Here is a 22,042-nt window from a genome sequence, read left to right as displayed (position 1 = left end):
GGCCATGTCACATTTGCAAAGCCCCTGAGGGGACAAAACAGTGGAAACCCCCAACAAGTGACCCCATTTTGGAAACTATACCCCTTGTGGAAATTATCTAGGGGTATAGTGAGCATTTTGACCCCACAGGTTTTTTGAAGAAATTATTGCAAGTAGGCTGTGAAAATGAAAATCTAAATTTTTTCAAATAAAATGTAGGTTTAGCTAATTTTTTTTCATTTCCACAAGGACTAAAGGAGAAAAAGCACCATAAAATTTGTAAAGAAATTTCTCCCGAGTAAAACAATACCCCACATGTGGTAATAAACGGCTGTTTGGACACACAGCGAGGCTGAGAAGGGAAAGAGCGCCATTTGGCTTTTGGAACTCAAATTTAGCAGGAATGGTTTGCGGAGGCCATGTCGCATTTGCAAAGCTCCTGAGGGGACAAAACAGTGGAAACCCCCAACAAGTGACCCCATTTTGGAAACTACACCCCATGAGGAAATTATCTAGGGGTGTAGCAAGCATTTTGACCAGCCAGTTTTTTTACAGAACTTATTGTAAGTAGGCCGTAAAAATGAAAATCTACATTTTTTCAAAGAAAATGTAGGTTTAGGTATTTTTTTTTCATTTCCACAAGGACTGAAGGAGAAAAAGCACCGCAACATTTGTAAAGCAACTTCTCCCGAGTAAAACAATACCCCACATGTGGTAATAAACATCTGTTTGGACACACGGTAGGGCTCAGAATGGAAGGAGCACCATTTGGATTTTGGAATGGTTTCTGGGTGTCATGTCATATTTGCTGAGCCCCTGTAGTACTAGTACAGTGGAAACACCCCAAAAGTGACTCCATTTGGGAAACTGCACCCCCTGAGGAATCATCTAGGGGTATAGTGAACATTTTGATCCCAAAGGTTTTTTGCTGAATTAATTAGAATTAAGCCATGAAAATGAAAAATAATTTTTTTTTCAAACAAGATGTCGTTTTAGATACACATTTTTCATTTTTGCAAGGAATAGAGAAGAAAAAGCCCCCCAACATTTGTAAAGTAATTTCTCCCGAGTACAGTAACGCCCCATATGTGGTTATAATCGGCTGTTTACGTATACGGGAGCATTCAGAAGAAAAGGAGCGGTATTTATCTTTTGGAGCGTAGATTTTGCTGGAATGGTTTGCGGACGCCATGTTGCATTTGCAAAACCACTGATGTACCAAACAAAAGTGACCCCGTTTTAGAAACTACACCCCTAAAGGCATTTATCAAGGGATGTAGTGAGAATTTAGACTCCACAGGTGTTTTTCAGAAATGAATACGCAGTGGATTGTACAAAGTGAAAATTGCAATTTCTCCACTGATCTGCCCATTCACCGCACAAGATGTTGTGCCCCTAGAGAATCTTACCCCATAAAATTGTTAAGCGGGTTCTCCCGGGTATGGTAATGCCTTACTTGTGGCCATAAATTGCTGTTTGGGCACACTGTAGGGCTAAGAAGGGAAAGACCGCCATTTTGAGCATGGATTTTGCTTGGTAATAGTTCTGTTTGGGGTTTTGCTGGTATTTCCGTTTATAATGTGGGGGCATATGTAATCTGTGCGGAGTATATCAGGGGTATATGTAATCTGTGCGGAGAACATCAGGGTATATGTAATCTGTGCGGAGTATATCAGGGCATAATAAGAGGGTATAATAATGGGGTAAATAATACAATTATTCATAGATGTGTGTTACGCTGTGAAGCGATCCGTTATGCGCAGGCCGGTGTCACACTGATAAACGGTTTTCTTTCTTATCCCCCTTTTGTAACACTCTTTACACTGCACCTTTTGGGGACTTTCTCTCCTTCGTAGTTTGGGAAATATTACTGGGAAAGTTTTGCACTGGTATAATACGGGCACCCCCGCTTCCAGCGGATGTGCTATGTCCCTTCCCTTTCCTAGTTCCTAAATCCTGGGGCCCTGAAACTGAAGGAATGTTCCCCTCAGGCCTGCGCATTGAGATGTTTTTCATCACCGCATTACTAGTGCCATAACTTTTTTATTTTTCAGTTGATTGAGCGGTGTGCGGGCTTGTTTTTTGCGAGACGGGCTGTATATTTTATTGGTACCATTTTAGAACACATACGACTTTTTGATCACTTTTTATTTCATTTTTTGGTAAAGGAAATTACCAAAAACAAGCAATTCTGGAATAGTTTTTTATTGTTTTTTTTATCGGCATCCACAGTGCGCCCTAAATTACATGTTAGCTTTATTCTGCGGGTCGATACGATTACGGCGATACCAAATTTATATAGTTTTTTTTATGTATTGCGGCTTTTGCACAATAAAATCACTTTTTTTATAAAATCATTTGTTTTCTGTGTCGCCATATTCTAAGACCCATAACTTTATTATTTTTGCGTGCACAAAGCGGTGTCAGGGATTATTTTTTGCGGGACGGATTGTCGTTTTTTATTAGTACTATTTTGGAGTAAATGTGACTTTTTGATCACTTTTTATAGCATTTTTTGGAAGGAGATGTGACCTAAAAACAAAGATTCTGGCGTTGTTTTTCATGTTTTTTTTTTACCGCGTTCACCGTGCGGGATAAATTACATAATAGTTTTGTAGTTTGGGTCGTTACGGACGCGGCGATACCAATTATGTATAGTTTTTTGATTTTTACGGTTTTTCCCATAATAAAAGACTTACTATGGGGAAAAAGTCAGTTTAGCTTTATTTTTATTTGAAATGTGTGTGTTTTTATTGTTTTACCACATTTTTATTAACTTTTTTTTACTTTTTTTAATTGTCACACTAGGGGACATGAGGGCCTGATGCCCCGATCGCTACTCTAATACACTGCACTACATACGTAGTGCAGTGTATTAGCGCTGTCAGTTATTCACTGACAGCAAGCCTATGAGGACACGCCGCAGGCGGGTCCTCATCGGCTCCCGTACAAGGCAGACTCGGACGCCATTTTCTGGCGTCCGATTGCCACAGCAACCCAGCGATTGCATCACTGGGTTGCCGATCGGGTGAAAACCTATCAGATGCTGCGCTCTATTGAGCGCAGCATCTGAGGGGTTAATCTGCCGGATCGGAGAATAGCTCCGGTCCTGGCAGTTACAGGAGGGTGCCAGCTGTATAATACAGCTGTCACCCCGCGGTGATGGTGCCGGCCCTGCTCCTGAGCCCGCACCATCACTGCGCCGTATATATACGGCGCTTTGCGGGAAGCACCTCCCGACAGCGCCGTATATATACGGCGGATGTCGGGAAGGGGTTAACAAAGAGTTTTTTCTTTGTGAAAGTAGTAAAACATAATAAAAACTACATAAATTTGGTATTGTATTGCCATAATCGCATTGACTAACAGAATAAAGTTAAGATGTGCATTGTAAAAAACGTAAATGTGAAACCCAACAAATTATTATTTTTTCAGTTTCCCAGTACATTATAGAGTACTTTAAATGGTGCCATAGAAACTACAACTCCTCCTGCAAAAAATAAAACATCACTCCATTGACGGAAGAATAAAAAAGTTATGGCCCTTGGAAGTTGGGGACTGAAAAAGGAAAAAGAAAAAAAGAAAAATGTCTGTGTTGCCAAAGAGTTAAATATAAATAGAGACATTCTGAACCATCCAGCATGCAACAGACACAATTCAGTGCCTTTTCTGCTCTAAGCAGTGATGAAGCAAGCTTGCAGGGATAGGGGGTAGTTCCCTTGGTTGGAGGATCACTGATCCACATGTTTAGAATATAGAGTAACAGCAGCCAACTCTATATGGTCAAGACCCAACGTCCAAAGAAAAGGATGCATAGTCTGTTTGTCCAAAAATGACGTGCGATGACGTGCTGGATCATGCTCACTTCAGTTTTTTTCGTCAGGGTGTTATCCGTTGTTTTAACTGATAGCACCCTGACACATTCACTTCAATGGGGCCATGCAGACCTATGTTGTCTTAATGGAACTGTGTGGCCGTTCCCTCAAAAATAGGACAGGTCCTACTCCTGCCCGTTTTTGACGGAACAGCCTCTGCCTTTTCATTGATTTGGTCCGTGATACAACGGATTGCACACGGAAGCCATCCGCGTGCAGCCCGTATTTCACGGAACCGTCATTAGCGGCCGCACAACGGCCGACAGAATTGTGCATGCCTGTCTTATGCACCTGACTGGATGCTGTCTGCTATCTTTTTACTGATCCATATGTTTATGTCATGAATTGTGTTGTAGTGAGATCAGAACTAGCTTTACATTTCACTGATTTTACAGGCATCATTTATGTCTTCATTCATATATTCTAAAATGTATAGCATATTAAATAATTAAGCTAACAATACGTTTTGTTTTATCAACAGCATATGTTATCTAAAGTGGGGATGTGGAATTTTGACATTTTCCTCTTTGACCGCCTGACAAATGGTAAGCAGTACAGTAATATGCACATGCTGTAACCTTGTATTACTTCACGTATACAGCAATCTGGAGTGGTGAATTTCTAATACTAATGGGACATGTGTTGTGTTTTATACATCACTGGTCTTTGCAATCATATTTCTATAACATTGGTACCAGATTGGTTTGCAATGTCCATATCGGAATTACAGTCCTAGCTTTGCACATGTTAAAAATGTCTAAGATCTTATCCATGACTAGGTGGTCATAGAGAGATCACTCAGCATCGAAAATGGGGATTACAATCCATAATATAACAAAATATATTCAGCTTGATTTTTCAACAGATGGTGATTGTTAGAACAGATACTTATGCAGAATTATCAACCATGTGCTCCTTAGGAACCTACATAGATCATCTATAGGGCTCTTATAGATTATCGCATGAGTATTAACTCTTAAAATGCTCAGAAATGCTTGTTAGGGTAGAGAACTAGTCTCATATAATATACAGAAGATACAGTATGTATTAAAGGGTAACTGAACGTCCAACAAACTACTGACATGTTATAGTGACATGTCAGAAGTTTTGATTGGTGAAGGTTCGAGCACTGAGACCCCCACCAATAAGGGTATGTGCACACACACTAATTACGTCCGTAATTGACGGACGTATTTCGGCCGCAAGTACCGGACCGAACACAGTGCAAGGAGCTGGGCTCCTAGCATCATACTTATGTACGATGCTAGGAGTCCCTGCCTCTCCGTGGAACTACTGTCCCGTACTGAAAACATGATTACAGTACGGGACAGTTGTCCTGCAGAGAGGCAGGGACTCCTAGCATCGTATATAACTATGATGCTAGGAGCCCGGCTCCCTGCACTGTGTTCGGTCCGGGACTTCCGGCCGAAATACGTCCGTCCATTACGGACGTAATTAGTGTGTGTGCACATACCCTAACTAAAACGAAGCGGCAGAAGTGCTCGTGCGAGCCCTGAGCCGCTTAGTTTCTGTTCGGCTTTTTCAGGAAATCAATGAAGCGGTGTACGGACTCGATAGAAAATCTATGGGCCCGTACATCGCTGCATCGGTTTTCCGGGAAAAGCCGTACAGAGTCGAAGTGACTGAGCGCTCACACAAGCGCTTCAGCTGCTCCGTTTTAGCGATTGGTGGGGGTCTCAGTGCTCGAACCTTCACCAATCAAAACTTCTGACATGTCACTATGACATGTCAGAAGTTCATTGAATGTTTAGTTACCCAATAAGCACAGGAGATAATTTGGACAATTTACACAAAGATTATTTATTAATCAAAGACATTGACACATTTGTGTGCAGTGGACCCGTAGATACATTTGTGCAAGGGCAGGGCTATACTGAGTGTCTTTTTTATATTAGTGCTCAAATAGAAGTGGTTCATTTTAAGGCAGTTGGGTAGATTTATGGTTCATTTTTAAAAGGGTGAATGTGACATGGAAAAGGACTTGGGGATATGTAGCAAATGTACATATAACTAGTCAGATCATACAAGGACTATAACAAGGGACATCCACTCTTTAGTGTTTCTCAAGGTTTCTAAGCCAAGCACTCCCTACTCAAATAAAGGACATCAAAGTACCTGCAGGGCTATGATCATACGCCATCCTGCAAATTAAAAGAACAGCATGAAGATAGAACGAGAAATGGTGTGTACTTACTAGGGTAAGCTTAGCACAGGTTAAAAACCGAGGGTCTAGAGGAAAGAAGGTTTCAACACAAACATAGCAGGGGATTCTTTCCTGTAAGAGCAGTGAGACTGTGAAACTCCGCCAGAGGATGTGGTCATAGTGAATTCACTTAAAACATTTTGGCTTTGTAGATAGAAATAATATCACAGGTTATATGTACTAGATTACTGGACATGGTTTGTTGATCCAGGGATGGTATATACTATAGACTGTAGCCATATTTAACTTAATAACCTCTCAGTAGGTAACTTTGAAATATTAAGATGCTGTGCCCTGCGATAATGGGAATAACTACGATTTAAGCAGGGTAAATACCTAGTGAAGTTCACACAAAGTCAAAGTTTGTTTATGCCAGAGAGAAATTATACTGAATAAATACCAATTGACCAGGGTTTTATCCAGCCAAGATCGTATATGTACCCAGTGAGCCTCACTTATTCAAATAGGTAAGGAGACAGAACGAGCACCATTGTAACTCCTCATTCTTGCTTTTTCTTTATATATGACAATATTTTGAAGCATACCCCTTCCTCAGGCTTGTAATAAAGGCACACAGAAAAAAACCATAAAACCATTTTTTTTTTCATAAAAAGTGGATTTAGTAAAGTGTAAAAAAGAAATAAAAACGACACATATATGTTACGCTGTTTTTTTCCCAATCTTCTGCAGAAATAATTTTTTCCCAGTTTCCCAGTATATTATATGGTACAATAAATGGTGGTGTGAAAACTAAAACTTGTCCCGCAATAACAAGCTGGAGGAAAAATGGCAAGGCGTTAAAGTGGGCACAATATGTCATCATATAAAGGGAACTCAGATTTACACCAAGGAATATTATACATGCTCCCGTAAAAAAGTTGTATACAAACGTCAGCTTACATGTGGACAAGCATCAGTCAGCTATTTGGCTATTAAGGGCACGGCCAGACATGGCGGAGTTTTTCCACTGCAAATGTTGGTGCAGATTTGGGGCAATTACGCAAAGAATCTGCACCAACATTTGCATATTTGACAGGTAATTCAGACGTTGCAGGTAACACAGCGGACTTGCCACAGATTTCAGTTTTTGCATTGCAAAGGCTGAAATCCGCCGTGAAATTCCGCTTCTTCTCCGCAACAGTCAGTGCATGCTGCGGAGGGAAAATTCTGCACCGCAGCCTATGGTCCACAGCGGAGTTTTCCGCAACGTCTGAACTAACTTTCCTAAAAATGTATTGAAACAACTGTAAAAAAACGGACTGTCCGCAGCGGAATTCCACAACAATTACGCCACGTCTGACCATGCCCTTAGTGAACAGGTACGAAGTCCAAAGAAATGAATGGCCTATCCTCATGAGCTCCGGAGTCCGACTTTCGGTATCGTATTGTATCATAATCGTTCCGTAATCATGTTCACCCGTAGAATAAAGTGAAGTTGTTGTATTTACCGCACCATGAAAGACATAAAAACGAAAACCCAAATAACAAATGTTGGAATCTCTGTTTATTTACAATCCACTTCACAAAAACTTTTTTCGTCCCGCAAGAAACAAGCCCTCATACGGTTATGTTGACAAAAAATAAAAAAAAAGTTATGCCTCTAAAGCCGGATTCACACGAGCGTGTCCGTTTTGCGTGTGCAAAAAACGCTGAGTTTTGCGCGCACAAAAGGTCCGTGTGTCATCAGCATACGGTGCGCGGATGCGTGATTTTCGCGCAGCCGCCATCATTATGACACTCTATTTTTATGTTAACAAACAGAAAAGCATGTGGTGCTTTTCTGTTTTCATTTATAGTCTTTACTACAGTAGCTCGCATCATGCGCAGCACCCGAAAGTGCGTCCGTGTGCCGAGCGCGATTTGCACGCACCGATTGACTTCAATGGGTGCGTGCAGTGTGAAACACGGGCAAATATAGGACATGTCATGAGTTTCACGCAGTGCACATACGCTGCGTGAAAATCACTGACAGTCTGAACGGCCCCATTCACTAACATAGGTCTGTGCGATGCGCGTGAAAATCACTGACAGTCTGAACGGCCCCATTCACTAACATAGGTCCGTGCGATGCACGTGAAAATTACGCACGTAGCACGGACGTATTCTACGTTCGTGTGAATAAGCTCTTAGAAGGCGGGGAGGGAAAAACAAAAACGAATAATGGCCTGGTCTATAGGGGGTTAAAATAGACTATGACAGTATTACGCTGCCTGAGGAAGGGGGACGTCCCGCACAATGTCGCCTCAGCGTGCACCTGTGCTCACTTCCCTCCAGGAGCGTTTCCATATGGATAGAAGACTTGAACTATTGAATCACTGTGAATGCTAATTCTGTGATGTATGTATCCACATGTTGTATACTTCAAAATATTGGCATATATATATATATATATATATAAAAAAAAAAAAAGGAAGTAAGAGAAGTTACAACCGACTCATTCTGTTTCTGTACCAGAGAGAAATTGTATACGTACCAATTGTTTCCAGGTTCTGTACTCAAAAACCTGGAGCTCCTACTTGAGAGCTATTGATTTTTTTACTGATCCGCATCTCTGCAAGGAACATAAAGGACTGTCAGTAACCTTATTACCTTTCTGCCAATTGAAGAATGAAAAGGCTTTTGTGGTTCACCACATTCCCATATTTTCCTTATTCACTGGCTCACAGTCAGTTCTGGAGACAGCGCTTGTGTATTATAGTGAAAATGTCAGCAATAAAAAGGTGAACAATCCTGCACCACAGGTACCAAAAGAGAAAAGGACTACAGTTATAAATAAGAACCCCCCCCCCCCCAACCATGCTTATTAAGTACCAGTGAAAAAGTTTTATTTTTATATTGCTTATAACTAACTCAAGCATTTTCACTTTACCAGGTAACAGCCTTGTAACACTGTTGTGTCATCTCTTCAACGTCCACGGGCTTATCCATCATTTTCAGCTTGACATGGTGAAATTGCACAGGTTTCTAGGTATGTTGATTTTAATAAACACTTGTATTTCCCCATGAAATAATTATTTTTTTACATTTTTATACATTTTTAAAATGTATTTATTTTTATATTTTAAAAGATAAATAAATTGACAATTGGGTGTTACCATTACCCTTGTCATGGATGTTGCGATTAACCTTCTCATGACATGCCGTACACACTCTCCCAGTGTTAGAGGACAAGGATAATGGCAAGGCCTAGTTGTCAATTTATTCATAGATTTCCAGGAGGAATAACAGGGGAATGGCACAACGCAGAGTTCTAATAAACGATGCTCCAGAAGTTTATAGTAAAACTAGTCAGGAGAGCTGGGAGACAAGGTGCACTACAAACTAAAACATTTATGAGAAATATACCAGAAGATTAGTCATGAAACAACGGTCTCAAAACAGAGCTGGATCGTGAAAGCAATTATATATGTGTGTATATATATATATATATATATATATATATATATATATATCTTTATAGAGTATCTTAAAATAATTGTTCACACTTCTAGTTTCTCAGAACCACCAGGGTTTTGTTGGTGCCATCCAGTGGAGAAATTAAACATTTAGCTACTTTAATACGAATGTGTATGACTCATTGTTTAATACATATATTTACTTGGTAATTGTTTTTAGTTCTGGTTCAGGAGGACTACCATAGCCAAAACCCATATCACAATGCTGTCCATGCCGCAGATGTCACACAAGCTATGCACTGCTATTTGAAAGAGCCAAAGGTATGTATGTATACTCTATGTGTGTTACTCAATCCACATAATATTACACATGCAGTTTATATAATATAAACCATTTTCCCAAAATCATTTCCTGTAACTTCTTACTGTTTTTAACATTGCATTCACTTTAAAGTGTAATTAAACTTTCAAAAAACTTTTGACATGTCATAGTGACATGTCAGAAGTTTTGATTGTGGGGGTTCGAGCACGGAGACCCCCACTGATCACTAAAATGAAGCGTCAGAAGCGCTCAAGTGAGCACTGTGCTGCTTAGTTTCTGATCGGCTTGTCTCGGAAAGCCAAGCGAGTGGTGTACAGGCTCAATAAAAAGTCTATGAGCCCGCACATCAACTGCTCGGCTTTCCGAGGAAAGCTGATCAGAAACTAAATGGCACAGCGCTCACCCAAGCACCTCTGCTTCTTTGTTTTAGCGATCGGTGACGGTCTCAGTGCTCAGTGTGTCTATGAGTTATGTAGCCTAACAAAGATGGCTGGGTTTACAGTTGTGGCCATCCCTGGAGACAATTGCAGGTTTCTCGTGTAAATTTACACAGTCTGCACAGTTAATGTATATGACTTGTTTTTCCACTAGGTTTCTATAGGTATGTCAATTGTTTTCCCTAAAGATACTTGGTTATATTACTAAAGGGGCTAGCTGCAGAGGTTGCCGTGTCTATATAAATCCACATTGCCATCATGACTTCATCTAATGTCCTTGTAGCTGCTGTCTGTAGAAAGTAAACATTTGCTTACGTCACACAGCTTGCTAGCTACCTAAGTCCTCTGGATATAATGCTCGGGCTGCTGGCGGCAGCAGCACATGACGTGGATCATCCAGGAGTAAACCAGCCATTTTTGATAAAAACTAAACACCATCTCGCCAGCCTGTACCAGGTAAGAAAACATGGGTTCCGTGTGAATGGCTTTTTATCTTTTTGAATATCCTTACATTGATATCACAAAGTATGGTGTAAGAAAAATGAATAAGCAATCATAATTTTTTTTATATACGCCTTAGCAAAAAATGGATACAAATGTAGGCTATTATGTACAAATCCTCTGTACACTGCTTCTCACGACAGGTTATCTACACATTGTACATCATAAGCAATGTAGAGTAAAAACAAAAAGTTTTGCATACTGTTTATATTTTTATACTCCATTTGTATAACAGAAATACTATAACAGAGCATTAAAGAGATCAGATTTCTGTTGCAGATCAGCAAAAGATTTTATCGCAGCAGAGTCCAGCACACTGGCCTAGTCTGACAGATGTTTGGTTAGACTAATGCCCTAAACTAATGATTCAATGGACAATAGCGTTCAGTAGTCTATCGATGACCTGCAATCTGCAGCACTATTCTTGCTGTCAAAAATATTGGAACCCCCAACAGGCCCCATTTAAGTCGATGTTCCTCAGAGTCTGTTTGGCTAGTGTGAACAGAGTCTTCGATTAGTCACTGAAAAATGTAAATGTGGTTATTGTCTATCTACAATGTTACCAACTAAGATTGAATCCTTTGGTCACAATTCAACTGAAAAATTCATATGACATAAGCAGCATAATTTTCTGGTAATGAGCCAAGCCTGGACAAAGAGAAACCATAACCACGTTTGACCAGTGGTGACATATATGTCACTTCACAGCATGACATTTGTATCGTTAGTTGGCTATAACTATGTATATCATCCATGCTGACATTTCTCCCAGCTTTAACTATTCATTGTTGGAGTTCCTCCTTTAACCTCTTAACGACGAAGGACGAAGGACAGATATATCCGTCCTATGCAGGTGTGAGTTCCCGCGTAAGGACGATGTCCTCTGATCGCTTGGGTACTGCCAGTTTACATGCGCAATCAGCGGCAGGAGCACAGCTGTTATACACAGCCTGGATCCTGCCGCAACTGCCGGTGGATTGTCATGCGAAATACACGTTAAAACCACTTAGAAAAAGTGTCCCATTGATTTTACCGGGAAACCACCGTGCATGAATTTTCCACGCATGGAATTGTAAACTGTTGCGTGGAAAAAAAGAAGTGATGTGGTCATTTCTTGATGCTAAATTCTCGTCGGGTACGCACACGCAAATTAGCCCCTTTGAACGAGGCTGACCTACGTGCGGATCCGCGGTAGATAAAACTGCAAATACTCGGCTGCCTTTATGCTGCAGATTCTCGCCCAAATCAGCGTCAGATATTTCTGTTTGAAAAATCTGTGGCCTGAACATAGTACAACTTGTATTTTATGCATTTAAATCCCTTGTCATTTTGTGCTTAGGAGTCCAGTGAGCGGTTCTGCTGACAGCCATCTCTGTATACATACCCATACAGGGAGGGCTGTCAATCACTGAATAGGATTCCCCACTGGACTAGTTTGGCGGGGGTCCGACCACTGGGGCATTTATCCGGTCTCCCCCCAACTGCATGACCACGATGTGCTTGGCTGTATCTGTAATTCTCTTATCACAGTTGTGCTGTTGGGAGGGATTGGGCCCCCCTAATTTTGGTGATTGTTGGGGGTCCAAGCATTCAGACTCCCACTGATCTAACATTCGTCACCAATGGATAGGTGATAATAGTTTATGGCCAGAATATCCTTTTAAACTAAGGTCCCTTTCACAGCAGCATTTCCCTTGAACATTTGACGTATGTGTCGGGAAAGCTTCCAGTGCATAGGTCAAATGCACCCATAGGCTCTTATTATACTGACGGAGGCCAAAGAGAGTCCTTTTGGCCTCCACCAGGTGGTATACGCTGACTAAACTATTTATATTCAAAGGCATTCCACAAGAAACGTATACTGCACGATATACTTTTTTTTTTTAACATGGGGGCCTATGGGTGGCAGATGCCATTGTATGGCATACATCACAAGCATTTGTTAAAGCTTTTCTATAGATTTTCAGAACTTTAAATGGATGTAGTAATAGCCTAGGGGTAATGGATGCCTGTGACGGATGCCTAACAGTCCCATATGTCACGCATAGACTATTATGGGATCCCTTTAAAGGATACATCGTGAAAAAGTCCTAATACAGTCTATGGTGAGGAGTGCCACTGTTAGGCATCCGTCACTGCCTCCATTTAATGTATACGTTGGGAGCTTTCCTGCCGTATAAGTCAAACGTAAGCCGTGAATGCAGTGTGAAAGGGGCCTAAGATTTAACTTAGGATCACATATAGCATCCATTGTTATCTTTAGAGGAGAAAATTGCATGTGACATTGCGATCATCACAGAAAATGTTTCAACATCCTGCAAAAATCGCATAATGAGTCACATGCAAGTTTTTCCCCACAATTTACCGTCTAACCCTAACATCCTTCTTGTATGAGTCACTGAAAATGTGATTAGAAGTCAGTAATTTTTGATGAAAAAATATTTATTACTATCGATTACAATTGGTTTATGATATTTTGACCTTATATTTAACTGGGTAAATTCTATTAGAACATTGGGGTCGTTCATACAAAGACATACCCTGTCCATGGCAGAGTGGCTCGTTGGTGAATGCCTTGCCAATCCCCACCAGCTACGCGACTAACTAGATACTAGCTTACCACAGATTATTGATCCCCTGTGATTTGACAATACATATTTATTTTAGTGTGTTTCCTCCTACAGAACACATCTGTTTTAGAGAACCATCACTGGAGGTCCACCGTTGGCATGCTGAGAGAATCAAGGCTATTTGCACATTTGTCAAAGGAAATTACGTAAGTATTATGAAAGACAAGTACTCTGATAATTGTATATTTCTTGAAAAAAAAATGTGTATATTCTATAATGTATATTCCGTAAAAAAAAAATCGTGACTGCAACATGCTCATTCTGTCATATATACGGTATATCATTCTCATATTTAACTTTACAGGGTGTTGTTGAGAGTAAGAAAAAATATACTTGCAGGAAATATTGAGTAAAGGAAAGACATGACCTTTCCATATTTTATGGAGAAAACAAGAAAGAGAGAACATGTGACTAAATTCCTTTTATTGCAGTATTAATAAAATGCCAGTCTAGTTTACTTTTTGTACAATGTGTCTAATAAAGCTTCGCAGAAAGACTTATGACTCTTAATGAAAAAAACATAAATGGAAATATACTGTAGAATTTAAAAAACAAAAGTTGTCCATGATTAGAAATAAGGGTCTGCTTTTTCCCCAGAAACAGTTCTACTCCTGTCCATGGACTGTGTCTGGGATTGCAGCTCAGCCCCATTTAAGGAGTAACTACACTTTCATCAATCTTTTGATAGGGACATATCAAAAGTTTGGATCGGTGGGGTCCGGGTGCTGAGATCCTCACCATTGCTGAAACGAAGGTGCTCAGCTAAGCTCTTTGCACCTTCGGCTATGATCAGCGCTCCTGAAGATGGTTCACATAGATGTTCTGTAAGAGCCGTCTTCAGCCTGACAAGGTGTGCCGATCACAGCCGAAGGGGCAGGGCGCTCAGCTGAGTCCTTCTGCCACTTCTTTTCAGCAACGGTGGAGGTCTCGGCTCCCGCACCCCCACTGATCCAAACCTTTGAGATGTCTCTATGACATCTCAAAAGTTTGATGAAAATGTAGTTACTCTTTAAGTGAATGCTGCAATACAAGACACAGTCCATGGAGAAAAATGTATGAAACCATAGTTTTTAGTTACATCATTTAAAGTAGAAGGTCCTTGTGTAGTGGTGTGGGGATCATCCTGACAGAGTATGGCAATGCACAATGTCACAAGTCTCATGTTATCTTGGAATGGTTCTTGAAATGTGATGGCAAATTTACAATATAGGCTGAAAATATCTTGTTTTTGATGAGCTGGAACAAGTTGTGCAGAGTAAAGCTACACAAAGCCATTACACAGCAGAAGCCTCACTGCTACACATTTCAGAATCCATGCCACAACACATGGGGGTGTCCAGCATAATACTAGTCAGTATACCAAATAAATTGCTACTTCACACACGGAGACACAGGCTTTGTTTTGGTTGTGTTTCTTGCATCTCAACAGTCACCTTAACCCTTTGGTATTATTTCAGGCTGGATATTGAACAGCAGTTGGGTTCTTTAATACTATCGACAGACATCAATCGTCAGAATGAGTTTCTTAGCCGTTTTAAAGATCACCTTGACAACAAAGATCTCATCTTGACAGATTCAGACCACCGGCATTTTATGTTACAGGTAAAAATAAACTGTTTATAGCCTAAACTCCCATGCACTGGTCCATAAACGAACAGTCTGGCTCCTGTTATGCATTGCATTGCCAGCTAGACAGTATTTAAATAAAAATCTCTATTTATGTTAAAAGGACACAAAAGTAGATATAATATTATAAGAATGATATCTTATTGGCTATCCAGAAAAAATTGAATCGCAAACTTTCGGGGAACACAAGCCCCTTCTTCAAGCAGGTTTACAATGGTTAGACGATAAGATATCATTCTTAAAATACTTTTGTCTTGTTTGAAAAAAGTACTGTGTGGCTAAGTGTTGATATATGTGGCTTGAGCATCATATAGACATTTATTTAACTGTACAAATTTTTTCACATGGTGAACACAAATGTTAAACAGCCAACTGGTGCAAACTGTGAACAATTCAGAGCATCAGAGTATAGAATACCCTGGCAGAAAGAATAGGATAGGACAATACATTTAGTTACATTAATTGTATGTACAAAAGTAATACCTGACAGATGACTATCAAGTATTATAAACCTCATTGTTACTGATCTGAATGCATTTTCAGATTGCGCTGAAGTGTGCCGACATCTGCAATCCATGCCGTGTGTGGGAGCTGAGCAAGCAGTGGAGTGAGAGAGTCTGTGAAGAATTCTACCGACAAGGTTAGATATTGCCAGTTCATGCATCAACTTAGATGGAGGTTATGGTTATGTGTCTGGCACTTACTGGTATACTATGACCGTCACTTCACTGTGTTTGGCACACTCACTTTGCCATTTCTGTATAGAACACATGGAGTTTTATAAAGCAGCAGGGGGTATCTTGGACTTCACACAACTCTATCTGACCATGTACATGCTGTCCCAGGGTGCCATACTAATGATCATGGAGGGTCCCAGCAGAGGGTCTCAACCGATAAGAGGGCCCTCACTGAAAAGAGAACCGGATGGCTTTCCTGGCATGTATTCTTTAGTAAATACTGCATTCCCAATAAAATAACAATTCTGCAGCATGTTTTCTTACAATTCATTGTGCGATGTTGTTCCTCCTGGAAATGTATGAATAAATTGACAACTAGGTGTTACCATTCCACTTGTCAATGGGGCGTGTCTCTACACAGTCTGATACTGTTATCCCTGTTTGGACTGTATCTTTGGCATGTATAATGCAGTAAATAAACTGGCGATCAACTTCATAGGCACTGAAGTCTGAAAGGATACCATACTATCATATCCTCCAACAAGCTGCAGAATACATGCCACTGAAACCCTCTTTTTACCCACACAAATAAAAATGGTCTTGTGTGCCAACTGTCCTTAATACACATAATGTATCAGAACACTGTAGTAATTACATTATTAAATCTGCCCCAGTAAGTTCATAGTGCATCATGTGTTATTTTCCAAAATAGACAATAAGGTGGTGAAGATCAGATAATGATGAGTCATATTGTTTTTTTTATTTTGTAATATTAGAGAACCAAAAGCATAGCATACAATTTTTTTCGATCAATGATCTTGACTAAAGAGCAAACTAATTCAATCAGATACATTTTCTCATCCGTTTAAATCCTATTGAAATTCATAGTATCCGTCAAAGGATACATTGGTTAAAGTTCTATAAAAACCATATACATGTCAAACCCAGGCTTATTGAAAAACTATTTTTTTTTTAATAAATCAAGGCCATAACACTATATGTGGGAATGTAGAAATACATATCTACCTGACCAGTGTCTCACTAATTCACTAAATTACCGTTTGTGGTTGCATTTCAAAGTCAAATTGTTTTCTACTTTATGTATCTGGAAGGGATGAAGGACAGCACATGCTGCCTATTAAATACCTCTTTTACGGCTGTGAATTTCATTTCTAGAACCTAGACGCTAACTGGGCATGTAATATGTATGTAGTTAGTAGGGCAATGGCTGGGAAGTAAAATGGATTTTTTTTATCTGCTTCCTAGGAGACCTTGAACGGAAGTTTGGCCTAGAAATAAGCCCACTTTGTAATCAACAAAAGGACTCGATACCCTGTATACAAGTTGGTAAGCGCACTTATTATCAAATCAATATTATCTAAACAGTACTGGTATGTTACAGAGTAACAGAAGATAATATGTTGATTTTACAACCGTCATCTTTATTCTCTTGACATAGTTCAGGAATTACTAATGAAAGAAATTGAAAAGAATAAATGTTATAAAAGTATGCAAAGCTTTATGGTATGAATCAGCATTTCCTATTTTTGGAACCATTTAAAATATAATAAATAATAAATGTATATGTATAAATATATATATATATATATATATATATATATATATATATATTAAAAAAAAGTTTCCTCAACTCAAGCTTCCGTAGAGTAGTATTAGCCTATATTCATACAGAATTGGTACACTTTTTTTTAAGCCCCCACCAGGAGTGGTTCCTAAAGAGAGCACATTTATATAGGAAAGACTAAGGGTGCAGTCACACGCAGCAGATTTTGTTGCAGAATTTTCTGTGACTAGAAATCCGTTCCATTCATCTGAATGGAACTAATTTTCAGTCGCAGAAGTTTCTGCAACAAAATCTGGGGGAAGCACTATCTTCGGCAGCCCCATAGAAAGAAATGCAGCGGTGGCCGAGCATGCGTAGTACTGCTACATTCATATGGGGCTCAGAGGAACGGAAAGATAAGCCCGTTCTCATAAACGGAGGGGGTCCCTGCGGTCGGTCTCCAACCGATCAGATATGTATCACCTATCCTGTGAATAGGTAATTAGGTAATAAATATTGATTATGGGAAAACTCCTTTAAGCTAGGTTCACAAAATGCAGTTTGGTGCAGTTTATGATGCCTTTCTTGTAGCCAAAGCTGGGAGTGCATCATAAGGGAGTAGAGGTATATAGGAGAGACCTCTACATCCCCTCTTTTTTTAAATCCACTCCTTGCTTTGTTTGAACTGCACTTTGTGAACCTAGCCTTATACTAAATATATATATATATATATATATATATATATATATATATAACATCTCAAAATAAGGTCCCTTGCACGTCATGTATGGGCTTTTCGCTCTCCCATAAGTCCTTATTTTTTTTTAGCAAAAGCAGGTTCAGGTCTCGGCACAAGTTATAGGAATACTTCCCCTCTTTTTTGTGCCCAGTTCCAAACCACCTTTCAATCCAAAAAGACATATGGGAGAGCGAATCTCCTGAACGTGATGTGCAAAAGGCCCAAGAAGAATGGACACTAAACTTAGACAATCTATGAAAAAGGAATCTACATTGAAGGATTGCCTGTTTTTGAGGAGATCACATTTGCTCTAATAAATTAGGGGTCTTAAATTACTCCACTCCATTGTGGCTATTAAAGGTGGGTACCGATTGGATGATGCCTCTTTATGACGAGCAGGGGACCCGCTTCTTACAGGTCATATTGACAAATGTTTTTTTTTTATAAGAAATCGCTTTTAAAGCTACAAATGTACAAAAATGACAAAAAATGTATTGTTTTAAAAATAAAAACAATGCTACATTGTTGTCTTACTAATATAGGTCCACATATACATTTTTGCCAAACTTAAATATAAACTTACATACTTATTTTCAATTGTCCTTAGGCTTTATAACCTACCTTGCAGAGCCACTGTTTGTGGAGTGGGCAAGATTTACTGGAGACACTCCTCTATCGGTGAATATGCTAAATCACCTCAGGAAGAACAAGTCCAAGTGGAGAGCCCTTTTACATAAGCTGCGTAGCAAGAGCAATGATCAACTGGGACCAGTAACTGAAGGAAAAGAAGACCAAAAGTTTAGTGAAGGTGGAGCCCCCTAGAAACCAGCTCTTCTTTGGTCATTGCTGCCTTTTTCCTTAGCTGCTTTCAATGAAGAGGGATTCATCTCAATCTCCGGTAGGCTGTTGTTGCTGTTCACAACAAGTCTAGAGAGGTCAGAAGAAAGCAGAGTATAGTAATTCGGGGTAATAGTGGTTACCTACTGCCCAGTCTGGTGTCATGTTATATCAGCCTTTCCAGCATTTCTCACCTATCTCCGTCTGGGCAAGACCAGCACTCTTATTTCCAGTGATCAAACTGTCTAGAAGGCACAAGAACACCGGGAAAGGTGGATTCTCCGGAATGAACCTTGCAACTAGAGGATGCCATATCCAGACTAATGTAGCCGCATATAGCACTTTTGTACTGCATTTCAAAGCTTAATGCAAGCTACCCCCGACCTCTCGAGTGACCTCCAACCATGTTCACTAAATACAAGTTAATGAACAAAACCACAACAGAATGGGGAGAAAAACACCAGCATCAACTGGACTCAGAAGAGAGCTATCTGACAAGACAACTTTATAATATTATGTAAAGTATCGCAAGCAAGATATTCTCTTTATTTTTACTTTTTATATTGTCTAGATCAGAACAAACAATTTGAATGAAGCACTATTCACACTACCCTACAAATGTACAGACACTTTTGAATGGTTTCACACCACTTTGGATTTAACAAGCGCCTCCGAGTGAAAGGAGAGTTTGAATAAATTGTTGTCTGGACTTGTTTGGCTTTTTACAACTCTCGGCCTATGTATCACAAAGGATTTATAAATGTAATTACAGAAGATGTATTTTTTGCATCTGCTCTATTTTCTGTAAATACGGAGCTACTGATCCCCACACCAAAATACTGATGAGTTGTAAAACTGCTACCTGTACAGATTTTGGCACTGTGAATAGAAAACTGTTACTTTTAACAAAAAATATATATTCTAGCATCTGTAAATATGGTACATAGATTGTTTCTAATAGAGCGCTCATTTACAGATAAAGGCCTTAAATTTGAACTTTTATGTTTCAATCGTTGTATTACCCACTTAATTCACGAATGCCTTTGGTCAAACCTGGACAGTTTCTCGAAGGATAGTCATTATAAAAGCAAACACTTATTTACTAGTATTAGTTCAGGATGTACACTTGATCATAGCAATCGATCAGCATATAGACTGTATGTATCTACAGCAGGTTAAGAAATGAAATTAAAGAGGCTCTGTCACCAGATTATAAGTGGCCTATCTTCTACATAATGTGATCGGCGCTGTAATGTAGGTTACAGCAGTGTTTTTTCTGTTGAGTTATGACCTATTTTAGATTTATGCTAATGACTTTCTTAAAAGACAACTGGGCGTGTTTTACTTTCTGACCAAGTGGGCGTTGTGGAGACCAATCAGCGTCATACACTTCTCCCCGTTCATTTACACAGCACATAGTGATCCTGCTAGATAATGATGTGCAATCACATACACACACATTAACATTACTGAAGTGTCTTGACAGTAAATAGACATCACTTCCAGCCAGGACACGATGTCTATTTACAATCCCGACACTTCGGTAAAGTTTGTGTGGGATTTAATGACAGCAAGCATGATCTCGCGAGATCACGCTGTAAATGACAGCTTACAGCGAGATCACGCTTGCTGTGCTGTAAGTCCCACACAAACGTTACCGAAGCATCGGGATAGTGATGGCTGGAGGTGATGTCTATTCACTGTCAGGACACTTCAATAACGTTAATGTCTCAGTAAGTGACAGCACATAGTGAACAACGCAGGATCACTATGTGCAGAGTACATGAATGGAGAGAAGTGTATGACGCTGATTGGTCACTGATTGATCAGCGTCATACACTTCTCTTCACAACACCCACTTGGTCAAAACATAAAAACACGCCCAGTTGTCTATTAAGAAAGTCATTAGCATAAATCTAAAATAGGTCATAAAAACACTGCTGTAATCTACATTACATCGCCGATCACATTATGTAGAAGATATAATAATGTGGTGACAGAGCCTCTTTAAGCCTAATTGGTTATAGGGAGTTGTATCATTGTATCCTAAAGCAATGATAGTAAGGGCATGTTCAGACGTGCCGCTGCAAAAGTTGCTGCAAATTCACGGCAATTACACAATGAATCTGCAGCAATATTTGCATATTTGAAAGATAATTCAGATGTTGCGGATATCACAGCGGACTTGCCGCAGATTTCAGCCTTTGCTGCGGAAAATTCTGCACCACAGCCTATCTTCTGCAACGTTTTTTTCCGCATCTAAAAAAGTATAGAAACTGATTGAAAAAACGGCCGCTGCGGATTTCCACTGTGAACTGTATGCAGCGAAATTCAATAGCAATTCCGCCACTTCTGAACATGCGCTAAGGGTCCTCTTACACAACCTGACATGGGCGGTGTAAACCAACATCGATCAATGAGCTGTCTCGTTGATCGGCGCTCCTCTCACAAGGATCGTTACTACGATCGCTCGTCCCCATGCATTACTATCATGTTGGCAGCACGTCTGCCTGTTTGCACAGGGAGATGTGCTGCCGGCAACGATATTTCATTGCTGTGTTTGCTCGTTCATCGGTTGATCGTTGCCGTGTTTACACAATGGTTGGGAACGAGCGTTCATATGAATGCTTGTTTAGTCGATAATTCGCCAATGTAAAGGGCCTTAAGGCCTCCTGCGCACACATTTTTCTGGAGATTTAAACTGCATCAAAAAAGGCTTCTAAAAAAGCTAGAGTAATTAAACTGTTAGATGCGTTTTTTTAAGCCGTTTTTAGTGGTATTTTTTATGTGGTGTCATTTTGTACGTGTTTTTTTTCTTCCTTTTTCGAAGTACTATAGATAAAACTACGGGGAAAATGCCTGAAAAAAACGCCATACTCAGAGCATGCTACGTTTGGAAAAAAAACGCCACTTAACACAACATTGTCTCAAAAGTGTTACTAACCAAAACACAGTTGTATGTAGTGCATTTTATATTTTACTATACACTTTAATGTAGCATCTGGCCACACTAAAAACACAACAAAAAACATCGCAAAATCCAGCCTAAACAAGCTGAAATGGAACTTCACAGTCATCCCACAGGATTAGGTTATATACTAAAAGTGGATGGATCTCAATGATATATTAAGCTAGAGTTGTCCTTGTAATAGGGTATTGTACAGTTCCCAAGCCACATAGACCTTGAAATTCCTCAATGTAATGCAGCTAATGTACATTGGAAACAAAGATTACAT

General features: G+C 39.8%; 1 protein-coding gene across 2 annotated transcripts in view; it reads left to right on the top strand.

Moving 5' to 3' along the window:
- Positions 1–20,594, top strand: part of PDE7B (phosphodiesterase 7B) — a 470,724-nt gene extending 450,130 nt beyond the window's left edge. For both annotated transcript variants that reach the window (XM_075862499.1, XM_075862498.1), the window contains 9 exons: positions 4,336–4,399; positions 8,951–9,046; positions 9,694–9,794; positions 10,557–10,688; positions 13,418–13,509; positions 14,821–14,965; positions 15,533–15,629; positions 16,933–17,013; positions 18,577–20,594. In XM_075862499.1, coding sequence (XP_075718614.1) covers positions 4,336–4,399; positions 8,951–9,046; positions 9,694–9,794; positions 10,557–10,688; positions 13,418–13,509; positions 14,821–14,965; positions 15,533–15,629; positions 16,933–17,013; positions 18,577–18,791 — 1,023 coding nt within the window. In that variant the 3' untranslated portion in view covers positions 18,792–20,594. The remainder of the gene's footprint in view (positions 1–4,335; positions 4,400–8,950; positions 9,047–9,693; positions 9,795–10,556; positions 10,689–13,417; positions 13,510–14,820; positions 14,966–15,532; positions 15,630–16,932; positions 17,014–18,576) is intronic.
- The last annotated feature ends 1,448 nt before the right edge of the window (positions 20,595–22,042 follow it).

Source organism: Rhinoderma darwinii, chromosome 4, assembly GCF_050947455.1.
Source record: "Rhinoderma darwinii isolate aRhiDar2 chromosome 4, aRhiDar2.hap1, whole genome shotgun sequence".
NCBI classification, from domain to species: Eukaryota; Metazoa; Chordata; class Amphibia; order Anura; family Rhinodermatidae; genus Rhinoderma; species Rhinoderma darwinii.
The sequence above is the reverse complement of the archived record's forward strand: the minus strand, read 5'-3'. Positions and strand labels throughout refer to the sequence as shown.